Here is a 17,370-nt window from a genome sequence, read left to right as displayed (position 1 = left end):
GAGTCCATTAATTTTGTATTTTAAACAAAGGATAAAGGGCACATACGCACATGATTTTGTCCCGTGCATATTACTAAACAATAATAAAATCAAAACCGAGCAAGTTGTGTTTTTATTTTTAAGCTGGGTATACTTTAAAGAAAAAAAGTTGCGAAGTAAATATAGCAAGAGCGAAATTAGAAGCATTTCCCAAAGTCAAGCCAAATAAGGGGCCCAGCCGTAGCGGGCACCCCAAAAACACTTTTAAAAACATTTCATTATGACCTATACTATTGTGATCATGCTCGTGAGTTTTTTTTAATAAATACTGATTATTAATGTGCACATTCTATCGATGATAAGAATCTGATTATAATAGATTCCATTCATAAATGACAACAGTCAATGATTAATACCAAAGAATTCAATATCCCGGAGATGCGGCTATAGTTCCTATTGTAACAAATTGTAATCAAGTGGACAGTACAAAAATATTGCCAGAAGAACTTTTCCTATACAGAATTATTCCAAGCTGCAAATCATTTATCATTATCAATATCCAATAAATAGTTCCCAACGCAATGTTTTACAAATTTATGTGCTAAATATGCTAGATGAACAACTAAATAATTAATACTAAAGTATTCATTGATTAATACCAAATAATTAAATATCCCAGCTGTTCGGCTATTGCTCCTATTGTATAACGTGTCATTGCGCTAATCATCTTTTTGTATCAAGTGCACAATACAAAAATATTGAGCAACTTTGGAATTTGACCACTGTGTTGACCTTTGACCTTGAATATGGCCGGAGTGCCAGGAATTATTTTAGCTAACATGTTGAATGTGTTATAGGTCCCTTGTGCAGAGAGCCATACCTGTACATGTTTCACCCAACCCGTCCTGGTATTCAAATGGACCCCAAAGGAAATAAGCTTCAATAGAGCCGGCTTTCTTTGGGTTATCCAGGGTTGTCAAAACCCAAACAAATCAAATTAAAAAAAAGGTGGGACTTTTTAAACTTGCTGCTTTCTTTACGTTGTCAAGGTTTTTGGTAGAATGTATATTGACGGTATGTTTTAATAATTAATATAATAATAATAATAATAATAATAATAATAATAATAATAATAATAATAATAATAATAATAATAATAATAATAATAATGCAAAAATGATCGCACCATATTATTCCTCTCAAACATACCAAAACAAGTGACATCATCTTCTACACTACTATCATTGCACAATTCACAAAACCTCTCCTCGGTGTTTATAATAGTCCACCTGTCCGTTTGAATTCTGGGAGTGTGATCGGAATATCTTGATTTTGCCATGGCCCTTCATTTACCAAACTTGTATTCAATAATAAGTACCTTTCATGAGCAAGCATTGATTTCAACTGAATGTAAGTTCTTAATTTATTTTTTGAACTCATATCAGAAAACTAATTTTAAAAGCAAATATCACTGTTTCTAGTGGCAAAATGTCCAAAAATTACACGGACTATATAGATTTGCACGACAAAAGGTAATTAGATTGGCCAACCTTCACAGCTGAGATATTAAAAGGTATGCAAGTGCTAGTCCCAATGTTCGTTAGTTCGGGGTCAGAGGATGATTTAAGCACTTCCCAGCAAGCCTTGCGGTTAGCACAGCTGTGTGAGTGAACATGACACCACTGTCCGCCCACTGCATACACACGTGCATGGTGAAATTTGAATTTTGACAGATATATTTACAATAAAAACACCTTCAAAAGGTTGGTCGATTTCACATTTTATGTTATCTACAGAAGGTGTGAATTATCCTTCATACATACATCACTTTAGATCTGAAATCGACCACGGAATAATGACACACGGTCAATTCTAAAACAACATCTTTTGCACAGAGTTCAATGGGATTTGAAAAGTAAAGTGGCAGTTGAAACTCTAGTGATAACACTTTTACAGTGCATGATGAGGCTTCCTTAAATCATCCTCTGGTTCGGGGTTGGGTTATGGGTAAGGTATGGTTAATAGTTCGAGTACAATCAAACATTTCGGACAAGCACACGTAGCACATCAGAACTAAGTTCGTTTTGCAGACTAGCTTCTTAAACGGTATTATATTGAATTGCTCTTTACCAGGTTGAATAAATTGAAAAATATATACGGTGATTGGACAAAACTGATCAAAAATGGTTTCTTCGAAATTAAGAAGCTTTTCCCTCAACTTGGAATAACAGACAGGAATATTTATGGTGATATTCCAAAATACTACGACGGCTCAGACAGGATTCCAGAATACTACGCAGGAAATGTATCGCTTTATGAGTTTATTCTGACAACCGGACATGAAAAGGAGGATATCATTAAATTGTGAGTACCAAAGATTGATATGGTTCTTAGTATTTCCAAGTAAGAACGCACGTTATGTGACCCGGAGCGGCACCGTCCCCCTCATCATGGTCGGTACCCCCGAACCCCCGGGCCCGAACCTCCCCCTATTTGATGTATGATGACCCACACTACACCATTTGGTACAACAGCCGCTGTATACTTCATCATTATCAACATTATCATCATCGTAATCATTATTGTCGTTGTCATCGTCATAAATAATTGCATTGATAGTTTCATACTCATATTTCAATATTTAACTACCTTTTGTTAAAGGTGTCAGTTCAATGGAGATATATGTGGTCCAGCTAATTTCACGACAACAGTGACTAATTATGGCGTGTGTTATACGTTCAATTCTATTTCGTCTCTACAGTCACTTCCAGTGCAAATACCAGGTATGTTAAATCATATAAAGCAACAAACTCAATTGCATAAGCCGCATTTGTTCGTCCTTCGTTACGGTCGTTTATTAACATAAAAAATCTTAAATAGTATCCTAAATGTGTCTAAGGGAAGTTGGAACAACACAAAACTTCGGTGAAGTCCTCTAAACGAAAGTCCTTTCGTTAAGGGTAAGGGGTTCAAAAAGTCCGATTACGTTGGTAAGAAAAGTAGTTAAAACGTCGGTCAAAGTTAATCATCTTTTAAGAATTTTATATAGGCCCAATATTTTCCCATTTTTGGTATTATTTTTCGATATTAGTGCTCCGCAGTGGTTGTTATAAAAGTATTCCAAATCAAATCAATATTATAATAATATTTGAAATATCTCTGCAAGATATATATGATATACTGGTTTGTACTCAAACTTGCCATGCTTTGTAAGATATGTAAATATAAACAAGAGAACATCTTGAGATGTTCTGAAGTGCAAAGTCGAAATATTTCAAACTTATATCAATTTTGCACCAAAAACATGCAAGGTGGTACAATTATTGTTTTGACTTTAACTGTCAGTTTCTAATTGGTACAGTACTCGCAACCTGCAAGATCATTTAACTTAATGCAAAAAAAAGTGTTTCTATTATTATGATTAGACCGCGCACATTTGAGAAATCCGGTTATCGTCCCATTTATGCATCTATGTGAGAAAACGGGAACGATTCCAGCGTAAATTTGCACAATTAGCAAGCCAATACGTTGGTATAAACACGTGAATTGCATTCTGGTCAGGTCTTCCGAAACAACACTGCACTCAGTGCCGTACGGTCGAGTGCGTGTCCCGATGGAAACAGGAAGTTTTTCGCCGTGGCACTGACAACCAGCTCGCCCCTGTACACTTTCATACCGGTCATTCATATTGATTGATCTTAAATAACATTACATATCACTGCGCCCATTATCATTCTTGACAAGATAGCTCATGCTGTATTTATTTCGCTTAATTATTTCTTTATTTTTAGGAATATCGTGCATAATTCACATATTTATGATTTTTCATTGTTTTAATTTTTAACAAAATCTAAAAGTATTGTCATATTTTTTTCATATTCCTCATTTCATGCTTGACAATATACACCAATCCGACAAGGCCAGTACTGCGGTGTCCCAGGATGGGGGGTTCCAGCGTTTCACAATACGATGCGCCGCCAACGGTTGCTTTTGGCAATCAAATTTTCGACTCCAGATTCGACATCGCCGTTCTAGCTGCTATTGAATTTTCACGCGAGTGTGATAATAAATAATTATGTTGAAAACAGCTCCACGAAGGATTCCTTGTAATCAATATATAGAAAATGGATCTACTATAAGTGTTGTTTTAGTGTGCGTGTGCTTTCGCATGTAATATCATTAATTTAAACCCACAATGATGCATGTTCCTGTATTGTGTTCGTAGAGGGTGTATCAAAATTAAGTATACAGTTTGAAAAATGCCGCTAGATTAAAAAGTATGAGGTCTGTGGTCAAGATTGAAAAATCACTGGCGTGTGACCAATAATAAAGATTTGGTGGCTACTTTTGTGAACCGAGTACAAAAAGCAGTTGCGCGAAGTCAATTAAAATCAAAACAACATACAAGTCACAAAAAAGTCTCACCACTTTCTTTACTGTTTACAGTTATTGACAGTTTTAGTCTTAGTCTTTCACATGCCGACAATTCTTCTGTATGCAGATTTTGTCTCTTCTCAACATGACGTTCACACCACGTCTAATGAGAGGTCTGTCCTGCCTGAGAATGTCAACTTTTGCAATAATGCGTCTCTGAAGTTCATCAAGGTATGCAGGAGGACTTGTGAAAACATTTAATGCAAACTCTGCTTCATCGCCAATGATGAAATCTTCCAGGAAACGTAGAGGACGGACAAGAAGCCACTGACAGAACACAGTGCGACGTTGGCGATCTGCTTGCTGAAGTTGATATCTGCTTATTGTCTGATAGGGATGAGATCGCAAGTCATAAACGAGTTATTCTGTTAAAGGTTGCAGATGGTATTCCAAGTCCATTTCGATGGCAGCTTTTTTGACCTCCTGCTTGCCCCGTCTGCAGAGTGTTACAGACTGCTAGGATATTAGCAGCAGATCTTCCAGTTCGGGGGCAACCACAATGTTCTCTGTTCATATTACGACTCGTTCCAGTTATCTGATACATTTTTGTAAGTAGCGCCACGTGGAGGGGACGTGCATTTGAGTACTGCTAGACTCTGCGTGCGATTGTACACTGCAACAAGGAAGGCCCTTTGCTCTGGCGTGTACTGTGGCGTATCCATTTTAATGTTGCTATTCTCCTTGTCAAGTAAAACCTAGCATATGTAAGGAGAAGGTTGCCCAAATTTACCAAAAGTTATGTGCACACATGCACAGGATTGGAACCCTAACAATGATGACAAATGATCTGTACACCTGTATGTTTCTCTTGGCTGCACAACAATAACAAGCACCGGGCATTTAAACCCAATTGACTTCACGTAACTGCTTTTTGTACTTGGCTCACAAAAGTAGCCACCAAATCCTTATTGATGGTCACACGCCAGTGATTTTTCAGCTGTAGGAGGACAAGGTATTGATTAAGTTATCAACTAGAGCATTTTGACCAAAGACCTCATACTTTTTAATCTAGCGGCATTTTTCAAACTGTATACTTAATTTTGATACACCCTGTATTACGCGGGCTATGGATGTCGACCTTTTCCCATGATGCACTGCGTATTTTTGCCTCGACCCAGCGACCGCGCGCTGGAGGCGCACTGTATTGTGAAACGTGAGAATTACTTGTTTAGTGTGCTATACAGAATTGTACACAACGGTGATTTTCAGTACACGATCATGCATTGATTGAACAAAATTAAATCTCCCGCACTGGTACAATTGTGGTTATGTCAATAGAGGGCCAAATGCAGTAAACGCTTCTCGGATTGGTGTATAATAGGCCATGTTTGCTTATTTATTTCGCCTCTTTTATGTATTTCTTTATTTTTGTTTTTTGTTTTATTTCATTATAGCACCATCTATAATTTGATACATTTGATGCATTTTTGCAGAGGAATTAGTACTGGGTGAAACCTTCTGAATTTATCCCGATTTCATTTTATGACTAACCAAAACTCCCCGTGTCGTGTAAAATTTCGATTAAGTGGTATACCACCAGCAGGCTGTTTTTCCAATATTTCTTAGGAAATACATCGATTTGAAGCGTCAGATTGCAGGATGGTAATGAGAACAATACTATCCATCTTATGATATCAAAAACTCATCAACAATGAGAAAAATCGGGGGATGGTGCTTTTGATCGGGTTACGGACAAAAATATTTTACAGTAACATCTTGAAAACATTTTTAAAATAGTGTTGAAGGGTGTTTCATAAAAAACGTTTAAAATGTTTCCATGGCCTTTATATAACCCGACATTTAATGCTATTAAAACGTTTTTATCGATACCAATTTTTTGTGTTTGCTGGGGAAACTGTTTTAAGTTTAGGCTGCTATAGTTCTGCGTTTTTTGAGGCCCATTCTCCGTTAAAGCGGTCAAGTTTGGTCTCAAGAATGACAAAATGACAACCACAAAGAATTCATAAAATTCATCACCACACCACAAAGAATTCATAAAATTCATTCAGAATCGTAAACTTTAATAGTTTAAGAACACAAAACAATGCATGGGTGATTTTTCAACAATATTTAATTTTTGAGCAATATTACTTGTTCGTATTGGGGTAACGTATCAGTGGTAACGTATCTGTGAAACCCTTTCCCATCTTTGTCTTAATCGTGCAAGTGTAAAAACTGACCGACTTAATACCCATACTTGATCAGTCATCACCCAATGTACTAAAGTCTGGTATGGTATTTGGCTTCATTTATCACAGCGTTTTTTTCCGAGGGGAGTAGAATTCAGGTAACGTATCTGTGAAGGCATGAACGTAACGTCAGGACTTTTTGACATTAATAGACCTGATTTATTTTACTTTGAAACCATTATGTTTTGTTCCATATATATAATATAACTATGGAGCCTGCTTGATCCATCACATATGAGAACATTCATCTGGTTAATTATTTTCACAGATTGTTATCCATTAGAAATATGGTAACGTATCTGTGAACAATATTGGCGACATAGTCTGAAAGACCTGTTGAAAAATTTAATAATCTGTGTTGTGATGATTTATACTTTATAATTAGGGCATGATACCAGCTAATGAAAAGTACCTATAATCCATTATATGCGCGCATGTTTAGAGAGCAGGGACACATTATACTGAACACACCTTGGCTGGCGACATGGAGGAAAACAATGGACATGCATAATCAGCTTTATTGTTTTATACTTTCTAGGCATGTTACAACCTCTAGCCTCACACATTTTAAAAAGCAACTCCTAAGTATCAGTTATGTTAATAAAAGTTATTTCTTTCTGACGAAACAAGTCTGAATACGACTTGAAACTATGGGCGACACATATTTGGCATTTTGAACACTTTATCGGAGAATGTGCCTTGAGTTTTTTGTTTTTTTTTGTAAACTTTTTTGCCGAATACTTTGTCAAAACCTAAATAACATTATGTTCAAATATTTACAGTAAGTTATCACAAACGTTTTTGAATGTAGTGAAAACGTTTTCTTCCCTTTATATAACCCGAAAGATAAACGTTGTCTGGCAAATTGTCAAATGTATAATTGTATTTTTCAAGCAGTGATATTAATTATGTATTTTATTGTTTTTCAAGTGGCGATATATAACATTTCTACAGCCACAAATCTCAAAAAGCAAATAAGGTTTTTATCATGTTACCTTCTCAACCAATAATTGTAATAAATCAAGTGCCTGCTTTTACATGTTGTATGTAATAAATTGCCATCTAATTTGCATAAAATATTGAACAGGTGTTTCTAGGATTTTTCTAATTTTTGCATTTTTGCGCCTTCAAAATAGTACCGGGAAGCCATTTTACGACGGATTTGAATGAAAACTTCACAGAATTTGTGTTTTGCTTTTTATTTTGTAAAAAAAGTGTGGAACTAGATTTTTGTATTTTGTTTTTGTTTTGACGCACCGTCACATTTGTTAGGGTTTTGGACTTTCTTTTCCAAAAATGAAGCATTTTGTAAAACAATATACTTTCACACTTTTTATGGCCAATTAAATATGCAAATGAGATTTGTTTTCATCAAGTGTCATTTACACAACCAAGTATGAAGTGTTTAGCATGTTTGGTTTTAAAATAAGGAATTTTGGTAAACTTCTTTCCAACATTATGGTTTTCCAAATTGTGCGACATGTTTGCCTTTGGACCAAACAAATGTGTTTACGGGGTTGAGCAACTAAGGTACTACTCTCCGAAAAGTTTTTAGATAAATTCATTAATTTCTCAAAAAGTAAAAATCTCAGTTTAATAAAAAACGGTTTAAATGAAAGCCATTATTGGGGGCCTAATTATCGAATCATTATAATAGGTCTGGCACCAATGCAAGCATTTGTTTCGGAATCCCAAGTTAATAGTTAAACACCGTCACGCTGTTTTTTAAAAATCGCCTGGAATTGCATAGTTTTCAGCGATTGCTAAAAAAGAGTGTTATGTTTCTGCAAAGCGTTTCCGATTGGAATGTAGATGCCTATTGTGGAGCTTAACTGTCCGTGATTTTAATTTATAAGCTCTTTCATCGACAATTTGTAACGTCTTTTGCACACCATACGGGTCGCCTGCTTGAATCCCGATATTTTAAAAATTATCAGTTAAAGTTATCAGCCAAACAACCAGCCACATTATTTCTCCAAACTGTACTGCAACCGCACATATTATTAGATCGGCTGTGCTATCGGTAGAATTTAAACGAGAACCAAAAGTGTTCGCCGAAGTCGTGTAAATATGGACTATCACAGAATATAGCGTTTTTGTAAGAAGTTGCATTTTTGCCAATGTTTTATATGTTCTTGCTATGAAGAACATTAAGAAATTACCTCAAATGTCTTATGTAGTTTACGTACCTATTCCGGTTCGGCTATGTATATATATAAATCCTCGATCTTCGTTATTTGCAACGTCTTATGCACTTTTCTCTATCCATAAAATGGCGAAAATATTCCAAAACAGAACACCACCTCCAAGTCTCCACAACACTAGTAGCTTGCTTTTCCAGCTCTGACAGGACAAGCCACTATGTCATAAGTGCATTGCAATCCCAATTCTTTCTCACATTGATTGATTTCAAACAATTGATTCGAGCCAACGCCCTTGATCCTAATGTACTGTTTAGCAGTTTTGAATAGAGTTATCAAATTTGTAACAGCCGGACACAGTCTTGCGTATAATAAGCGTCTCATTGTAATTTACATTAGATAAATGAATGTGAAATGAATAAGAGAGTAATTTATCGTGTTATTCAATAGAGGTTGTGCATATGACGTATCATCCCGTAAATATGGCGGACTACTCAAATGCATTCAACAAAATCATGATTGCAATCTACTGCGACAGTACGTCTCACACACATAACAAATGCGCTATGATCAAATAGGTTGATGACAACATTTGATTGATAGGACTGCACTGCGCCATGATTACGGTGTCCTTCACCGGTTCAAATTCTTTGTTTGTTTGGAGCCAAACGGTAAAAGCATGCAGGGCCTCTATAGACGAATCCAACGAGCCAAGTCATGGTCAGGATTTGGTCGGACATCTTTGGGTAGCCGCTAGCACCAACCAGGTGTTTTGAGCGTCCAATTGTGCAAATAAAAGCCGCTTAACACCTAGAGAAGATGCAAGGACGAGGAGTGTTAATAGAATAATAGCTTTTGATATATATAATGGAGATAATTCCGCAGGTAATCACCGTCGTCGCATCTATTCATACATAGTCCTTTTGTTCGCGAGTACATCAATGCATAGATACCGCGTGTAGTTAATCCGATTATTATGTCACTTCAACAGCGAATAGACCATGTAGAAGCTTGTAAACTTTAATCATTCTTTTGTCTACCTGTGTTTTCGCGGAAGGTGTAAAACGGGTGATGGAATGCAGTTTAAAATGTCCGCCAATGCCGAAGCATTTCACATTTTGGGTGCATTGTAGCCGACGGCTAACCAACTAAAGGCTGCTAGTCAGGTGTAGGAATGCGTGGATTTGGATTCCTCTATAGAGTAACTGGACTACATCGGGGGAGTACTTCAAAAAGATTTACAGCTGTGTAGGCCTACTCATTCAAAAGACTATTTATCAGTGATAAATATAGTAAAAGTTGTAAATAAAAAAAGTAAAACAACCAGAATCGGGATAATGATAGATAGATCAAATGGAAAAAAGTTTTTGTGTGGGGGCGGGGGGCGTTCTAGGTAATAGCGATGCTAAAAGGGGGTCTTAATTAAAGGTTAATCAGTGATCTCAGCAAAAGTGTAAAAAGTGAAAAACAAATTTAAATTGTGTATAAATTGCCTAAAAGTGAAGTCATTAAAATTGTCATTAGGTATCTGATTTTAAACGTTTTGGCAAGGATCGAGGAAAGCAGCATGAGCCTAAATTGAAGACAAAAACTGCCCTTTTCAAAAGTCACAAAGTAGGCCTATGCTTGTCAAAAAAGTTGATTCATGTGTTTGAGTGCAGTTTAAAATCCTCACCAAGTGAACATTTACTGTAATGTGTATCGATTCTTGATCATTCAGCCATGCAAATCCCCTTGGTACAGAGTTCAGCACAGTGAGTTGTAAGATGGTCAGTTCCATTCCTTGTCCCAATACGCCTTGCAGTTAACAAGCATAGGCCTACTTTGTGACTTTTGGAAAGGGCACTTTTTGTCTTCAATTTAGGCTCATTCAGCCCTGAAGTCATGGAAATCTCTCATTTTCACACAGCACTTAGTAAACAGTCATATAATTATTTCAAAGTTAGTTTTGTTGGTACAAAACGAAACCTTACGATGTTATGACGACATGTTCAGAGGGGGACTTATTTCTTTTGAGGTGTTTTATATGGAAGTGACCCCGGGCCAAGACAAATGTCCATACCATTTAAAGTTAGTGGTACTTGCCCACTGAAGCATGATTTCTACATTGTGCGTTTTCTTTTAGTGTGCACAGAAAAAAGTAACCTCCTTCGAAGAATAAATATTACTATTTTTATTTATTGTATTTTTAATTAAAAGAACCACTTTTTAATTAAGTTACACAGCTGAAGTTGTGATAGTATTGAGATACAACAATAGCATGGTATAAACCAAAATATGTTCCTTTGGTAAATTTTTCTATTGTCTCTACCCTTAAATAATGTGCTTTTTGTATTTTGGATACAAATGTCTTTCATATGTGTCTTATTATACTCGTATCAATCGAAGTTTAGTGTCTCTTTTCGAGTATTTTAACATGGGCTTAGCTACTATGTACTCATCAGATTCTTTATTTTAATCTACAATAGGCAAGGCCCGAGGATTAAGTGTTGTCCTTAATGCAGAGCAATCGTTACACGTAGCAGCACCTCGAGAAAATGCTGGCTTTAAGGTGCTAGTCCATCCAAAAGATGAAATTCCAAATATGCAGGATTTTGGTTTGGAATTGGAGCTTGGCACACATTCTGCGGTACGCATAGCAACTAGAAAGGTATTTACACCTTTATTTTTTTTGCAGAAGTAAATTGTATTTAATTTAATTTATACAAAATATACAATGCCGTGAAGTCTTCGTAAAGCTATTAGCCGTAGAAGTGACGTAATTAATCGGATTAACTACCATAGCAATTGATTTGTTTTATTTCTTCTTTAACCTGGGACACTCAATCAGTTGAAAATCTGGTTGAAATCTGGGACACTAAATCAGATGAATACAATTTTGAATATATCGCTCGGCACTACAAGGTTCACGCATTACCTATGCATTGAACCATATTATGTCAAAGAACAGGGATAAAGATCGTAATTCTATAGAAAACTCATATCATGCTGATCACTCATACCTGTAAGATTAGTACCAAGCAAACACAAAACGTTTTCGACATCATTCGCAAAAGATTAGAAAAGGCTGCCAGAAAACGTTTAAATGTCAGGTTATATAAAGGGCATGAAATGTTTTCATAACATTCAAAAACATTTGTTGATAACCTACTGCAAATATTCTAACATAATGATATTTAAGTGTTGACAAAATATTTAGCAAAAAATAATTGCAAAAATATTTTACAATAACTTTTTGAAAAAAATCAAAACATTCTTGTAGTGTGTTTTCATACAAAACGTTTTAAAGCATTTCCATGACCTTTATATAACCCGACATGTAATGTTATTAAAACGTTTTTATCTACATTAAAACCCATTATACAACACGTTTAAAACGTTTTGAAAACATTTTTGTATTTGCTAGGTATCTTTGAAAAGAGTGGCATTGAATATATTCAATCTATGATTGCAGACAGACACAGGTAATGAGTGCAATCTGCTTGTAGTGTAGGGCGATATATTCAAAAATTATATCCATCTATTGTTATGGTAGTTAATCCGATTATTGCGTCACTTCTACGGCGAATTGATATCACAACACAAACGAAAACCCACAAGGTTGAGGTGTCGCAAGTGGTTAGCGCGTTATGGGTTCGAGCAAAGAGCTTTTAATATAAATATAATCGCAATAGATTATATAATGCTTTTTTCCTTTGATGCCGATTAGAAGTTGCGACAGGCTATTCATAAAAGTGGTACCATTGTTTCAAACAAAGGGGTTCCGCCTTTAAATTGGTCACTGATCCGGCATCATATTAACGCTCTACACAACATGCGAGTATCAATAAGTGACCACAATACAGTCATGTGCAAGGGCAGTCATGTGTAAAGTGGTACCATTGTTCCCACGTATCCCAAATGTGTGCTTGTGTGGGTCTGAAGTATATAAACAGTCCCAGAACAACGCCAAATATGGATTAAAAGACCTTTGACCTTGGATGTACAACAGCATGTTATGATCTAATGGGAAACTGTGCACATCAACAAACACCATTTCTATCAAAAAGGCAACGTCTGATATAATTTGAAACCACATAAATTACTAGAGTTGGTTCTTCTCTTGGATTTGGACCAAGCTTTAGAATATCGAATGTTGCGTTTTGAAATAAAACAAACCAGAAATTTATCACCCATTGTAAAAGATATGGCGCATGTACCGAATACATGTACATACATTGGCTGACCTTGTGGATTTCCTGGCCCAGCCATGCTAACCACATAAGGAGATTATACGATTAACCTAATGCAGCTATTGTCATAGCAGGGTATTATTATGTAATACTCCTGATCCATATTTGGCGTTCTCTTGGACTGATAAAGGAGGCTTTAGCTGTCGCTGCAATCATCTTTACCACCCACCTGAATTTAAGCGCTTCGTTTAAATAAATTGAATGCTCTTGCTGATCGATTACACATTAGAATGTATGAAGGCTGCCATTTCCAAATATCTATATTACACTATACAGTCAGCTACCTGCACAACCGATTCTTTTGTTCTGCAAGGCTCACTCAGTCATTTAATGAGGCAATACAAACGATCGAAATTGGTGTTGAAATGAGCAAAATTTTGAGTTACACCTTTTCAGTGTAAAAATTTTTTCTCAGCCAAATGAAAAGCAATAATTTTCATTTTTCAGTAAATGGCTGGAAAAACTATAATGCTTGATACTGATTTTTTTTTTAAATCCTGGTGTTAAACTTAGGCCTGAAATTCAGTCATTTAGTGTAAGATATTCGATTTTTATAGGCTTCAGCTCGGCCCGCGAGCTTTTTCTTGGATCAACCTTTTAGCTTTTCAAAGTAATATAGTTCGCTAATGAAGGATTTTCCCCAACTTTCTAAAGCACATCACCGTGAGCTATATATCATAGTTTTGTCAGAATTTCCGTTTTGATTTCACCATCTTTCACTGTCGGCTGACAAAATTTCTAAATCAACACGTGAAATCTAAAGGCTAGTACTAGCATTGTGGATCGATATCCCTGGGTTTAATAGGAATACCGGCATGGCTATAGTGTTGCCAGAACTTCAATATAGCAAAGAAATTCCCAGACCTATAGCGCTCCTACTGATCATGTTTAACCAGAACACCCAATTGGGGATTTAATCGCTGGTCGGGCAATTTGCTTTCAATGAAAAATTGACCTGGATAACAACAAAGGAAATATCGACTATTTCAGCTGGTTGCTCTCGAGATAAAAGTCCTCACCATTGCCTACTTTTACTTAGTTTGACATTTTCGAACCATGAATGGAAAAAGGGTAAAACAAAACGGAAATTCTGACAAAACTATAACATATAGACCCACACGATGTGCTTTACAGAGGTGGGAAATATCTTTCTTTAGCAAACTATGTTAGTTTGAGACGCTAAAACATGATTTCCGTAAAAAGCTCGCAGGCGAATTCAAGGCCTATAAAATCAAAAATATCACACTAAAAGACACAATTTGATGCTTAATTTTAACACCAGGATTTAAAAAAATGTATATTCAAGCACCAAGTTTTTAACTGACATTACTGAAGAAAAAAAAATATTGCTTTATAGTTGACCGAGAAAATTAATTTCATAGCAAAAAGGTGTATCTCTGAATTGTGCTGATTTTTACATGTATCGATCGACTTTTAGCGCGACTAAGCATTTCTAAAGAATTGGTTGTCCAGGCGGCAGACTGTATAATGGTAATCGCTATACGTATAGACCACTTTACATTATTGTTTATCAACAAAGGCAAGGGATTGGTCTGTCGATATGCCCGAACGAACCGCTTCACTGTTCAATGGCTTTCTTGTACTATATGAAATGTGGTGGGAGATTTAAAATACACATGCCCTGAGCAGACTACGATGCGCACGCACACTGCAGGGCAAAGAACAATGGAAAGTACCATAATGCGTGCGCATACTGCCGGGCAATGACGTCACATGTCAAGTGGTCTATACATGCATGGAAGAAAGAGATAAGAAGGAACCACAACGAACGCATTCACTTTGTCCACTCCCTTTACCGACATTTAATTGACATTGTTATTCATGAGGATTTACTTTGATCAATACCCCGCGTTAAATAGGTGATTGGTATTGTACTCCATGTATTTGCATGTCTTCTGGAGCGTGTCTGAAGGATGATTTGAACTAATGACCTTCCGTGCAAGCACTCTATAGGATTTTTTCTGGTGACGTGATCATCGGTCATTGATGGCCTACATCTTTTTCTTCCATTTTGCCCAATTTTCCCGAACTTTGATGACTTTTTTCTCAGAGTTGGCAGTCTTTGGCACTGAAACGAGTTAGCTAGTTACGATTATACACATATAAACTATTAAATTAAACAGGTTTCATGTACCGGACTCAACCGGAACATTGTACATTATTTATGAACATTTTGCATCTATTTGTCATCGAAAAAGTCACCAAAATCTTACCTTATTTGCTAAAGATGAAACTCGGCAAAAAAACGGCCGATTTTGATGACCTTTTCGATTTTTTTTTAAAGGACATTTTCTACACAACACGATCAAGAAAAACAGTTTGACTGTAGATCCCAAAACAAAGCTACTATACATGTTCAGAGCATCAGTGAAATTCCATAATCTTACTTCTGGGTAGCGTTTGTTTGTTCTTGGATGGGTTTGTTATAGTTTTTTTCCTTTAATGATTTCGCCAAGCATCGATCGCGGTAAATGGATCATACATGAAAGTAAGTACCATTGATAGCTTTTCTTTTCATGCGTCAATAGATAAGCGGATTAAAACTTGGCCGATCGAAGTCGTTGTGGTTCCTTCTCATCTCTTTCTTCCATGATACATGTAAGTATTAGTATAGGCCTATAAAGGTTGTTTTTAAGAAATTTAAATTTTATTTTATTTTAAGAAGGAGATTGGTATAGAAATAGTGGCGTACCCAAAGAGGGGAGGGGGTTGGGAAGGGGCAGATTCACCCCTGTGAGAAGTCTTGGGAGGGAGGAGGGAGGAAGAGGTGAGGAGGGATATGGAGAATGAGAGAGGGCTGGAGGAAGGGAGAAATTAAAAGATATAATAAAGACAAGTAGATAAATAGAAATATAAGGAAAATTATGGGAATGAGAGAGGGAGGGTGAGAGGGGACAAGGAGAGCAAGGGAGTGATGAAGTGTAGGCCTAGGATAGAATAAGTAAAGAGAAGGGAAAAGAAATGAATACATTTAATAATTATTATTAGGCCTATATAATATGTCAATGCCTTTATTCGTTACGTAATTAAAACGCCCAGTCAGATGTATTTCACACCTGCCAAACACAAGTCAACCAATTTCGAAAATTGGACGTTGAATGTGCACTCTCATGAATATTGATTGGCAACATTTTCCAATATGTCAGCGCTCTAATCGGAAACAATAGAACAATAGACACTGCTGAGCGTTGTGTTCGAGTCCCATCCACAACAAGGGTCTTTTTATCTTTTCAGTTTCCGTAAGTCTTTTGTTCAGATACGAAAACGCAAGGGATTCAGTAAGTTTACTGTAATCTAACTTCATTGTTAACTTTGAAGTACCAATCAGCTTATTTCAATAGAGGCGAATACCTACAGGGTGTATCAAAATGATTGGTACCGAAGACTTCTCATTTTTTGCCGATTTTTTTTACTATTTTTGTGTCATTTTGGGGTTAGTTGTTTAAATATTTGTAATTATAGTAGTTTTATCTTCTCTAAGAGTTTTAGATAATAAAGATAGCACATTCTATTTAGAAGTTACATGATTCTAAAGGAAAGTAGGTGTTTTGACACTTTTCATCGTAACGCTGGATCAGTAGCACACCATTTTCAAAGCTCTATTTTACTGCAAATACCTTGTGAGGATGATATGTTGAAAATCATGGAAATGTTTAATATTTTCTTTGCCTATTTCTTCATTCATAATATATATAAATGTTATAATCAATATTTATTGCTTGAGAGTAATATTATTGACTTGAATAATTTAGGTGGGGTGAAAGAAGTTTGTGTATCAACACCATCCATGGCGGTAATTTAAGTTGTATTATTGAGATTACTAAGTAGATGGTGTGGCAGAATGGCTATAGACTGTAGACAGCGTAGGTTAGTATAGACCTGGTAAAAGTTATTGGAATGGCTCCACAGTATTCGACACTTCAGTGTGCATTCATAGTTAAGAATTACTGGTCGACCCGAAGCTATGGAGAAGTGCAGAGAAGATTTAGGAGACAGTTTCTATAGGCAAGGCGTATCCCATGCAAACATGCAATAACTTGCAATGCTTCAAAATTTGATATGGGCAGTTACAGAATGGACCCATCCCAGGTGTTAAGTTCTTTCAAGATAGGGCTTCACCTCACACTGCCAGAGTCGTAAGGCAGGGACTTCAGGAACTATCTTTCTAAAAGCATGTGTAAAGCAATTTTATGAATTGGAAGAGTATGTATGCAATAAATGGTTCAAGCAGTGAACATATTCAACTTGTGTTGTGTAAGTCAAACCATGATTATGTCGATCTTCGTTTAAATGACAATAGCTCCCAGATGCATCAACCTATCAACTTCAGATTAATAGATCAACAAGTTAACATATGCCCCTTTCTATTTATAG

At 36.2% G+C, this 17,370-nt stretch overlaps 1 protein-coding gene across 1 annotated transcript in view; it reads left to right on the top strand.

Annotated features, from left to right (window-relative positions):
* Positions 1–17,370, top strand: part of LOC140136544 (acid-sensing ion channel 1A-like) — a 29,175-nt gene that overhangs the window by 4,011 nt on the left and 7,794 nt on the right. The window contains exons 3-5 of the mRNA XM_072158246.1: positions 2,113–2,343; positions 2,641–2,762; positions 11,212–11,393. Of these exons, the coding sequence (XP_072014347.1) occupies positions 2,113–2,343; positions 2,641–2,762; positions 11,212–11,393 (535 nt within the window). The remainder of the gene's footprint in view (positions 1–2,112; positions 2,344–2,640; positions 2,763–11,211; positions 11,394–17,370) is intronic.

The sequence above is a fragment of the Amphiura filiformis genome, chromosome 16 (assembly GCF_039555335.1).
Source record: "Amphiura filiformis chromosome 16, Afil_fr2py, whole genome shotgun sequence".
In the NCBI taxonomy this organism is placed as follows: domain Eukaryota; kingdom Metazoa; phylum Echinodermata; class Ophiuroidea; order Amphilepidida; family Amphiuridae; genus Amphiura; species Amphiura filiformis.
The sequence above is the reverse complement of the archived record's forward strand: the minus strand, read 5'-3'. Positions and strand labels throughout refer to the sequence as shown.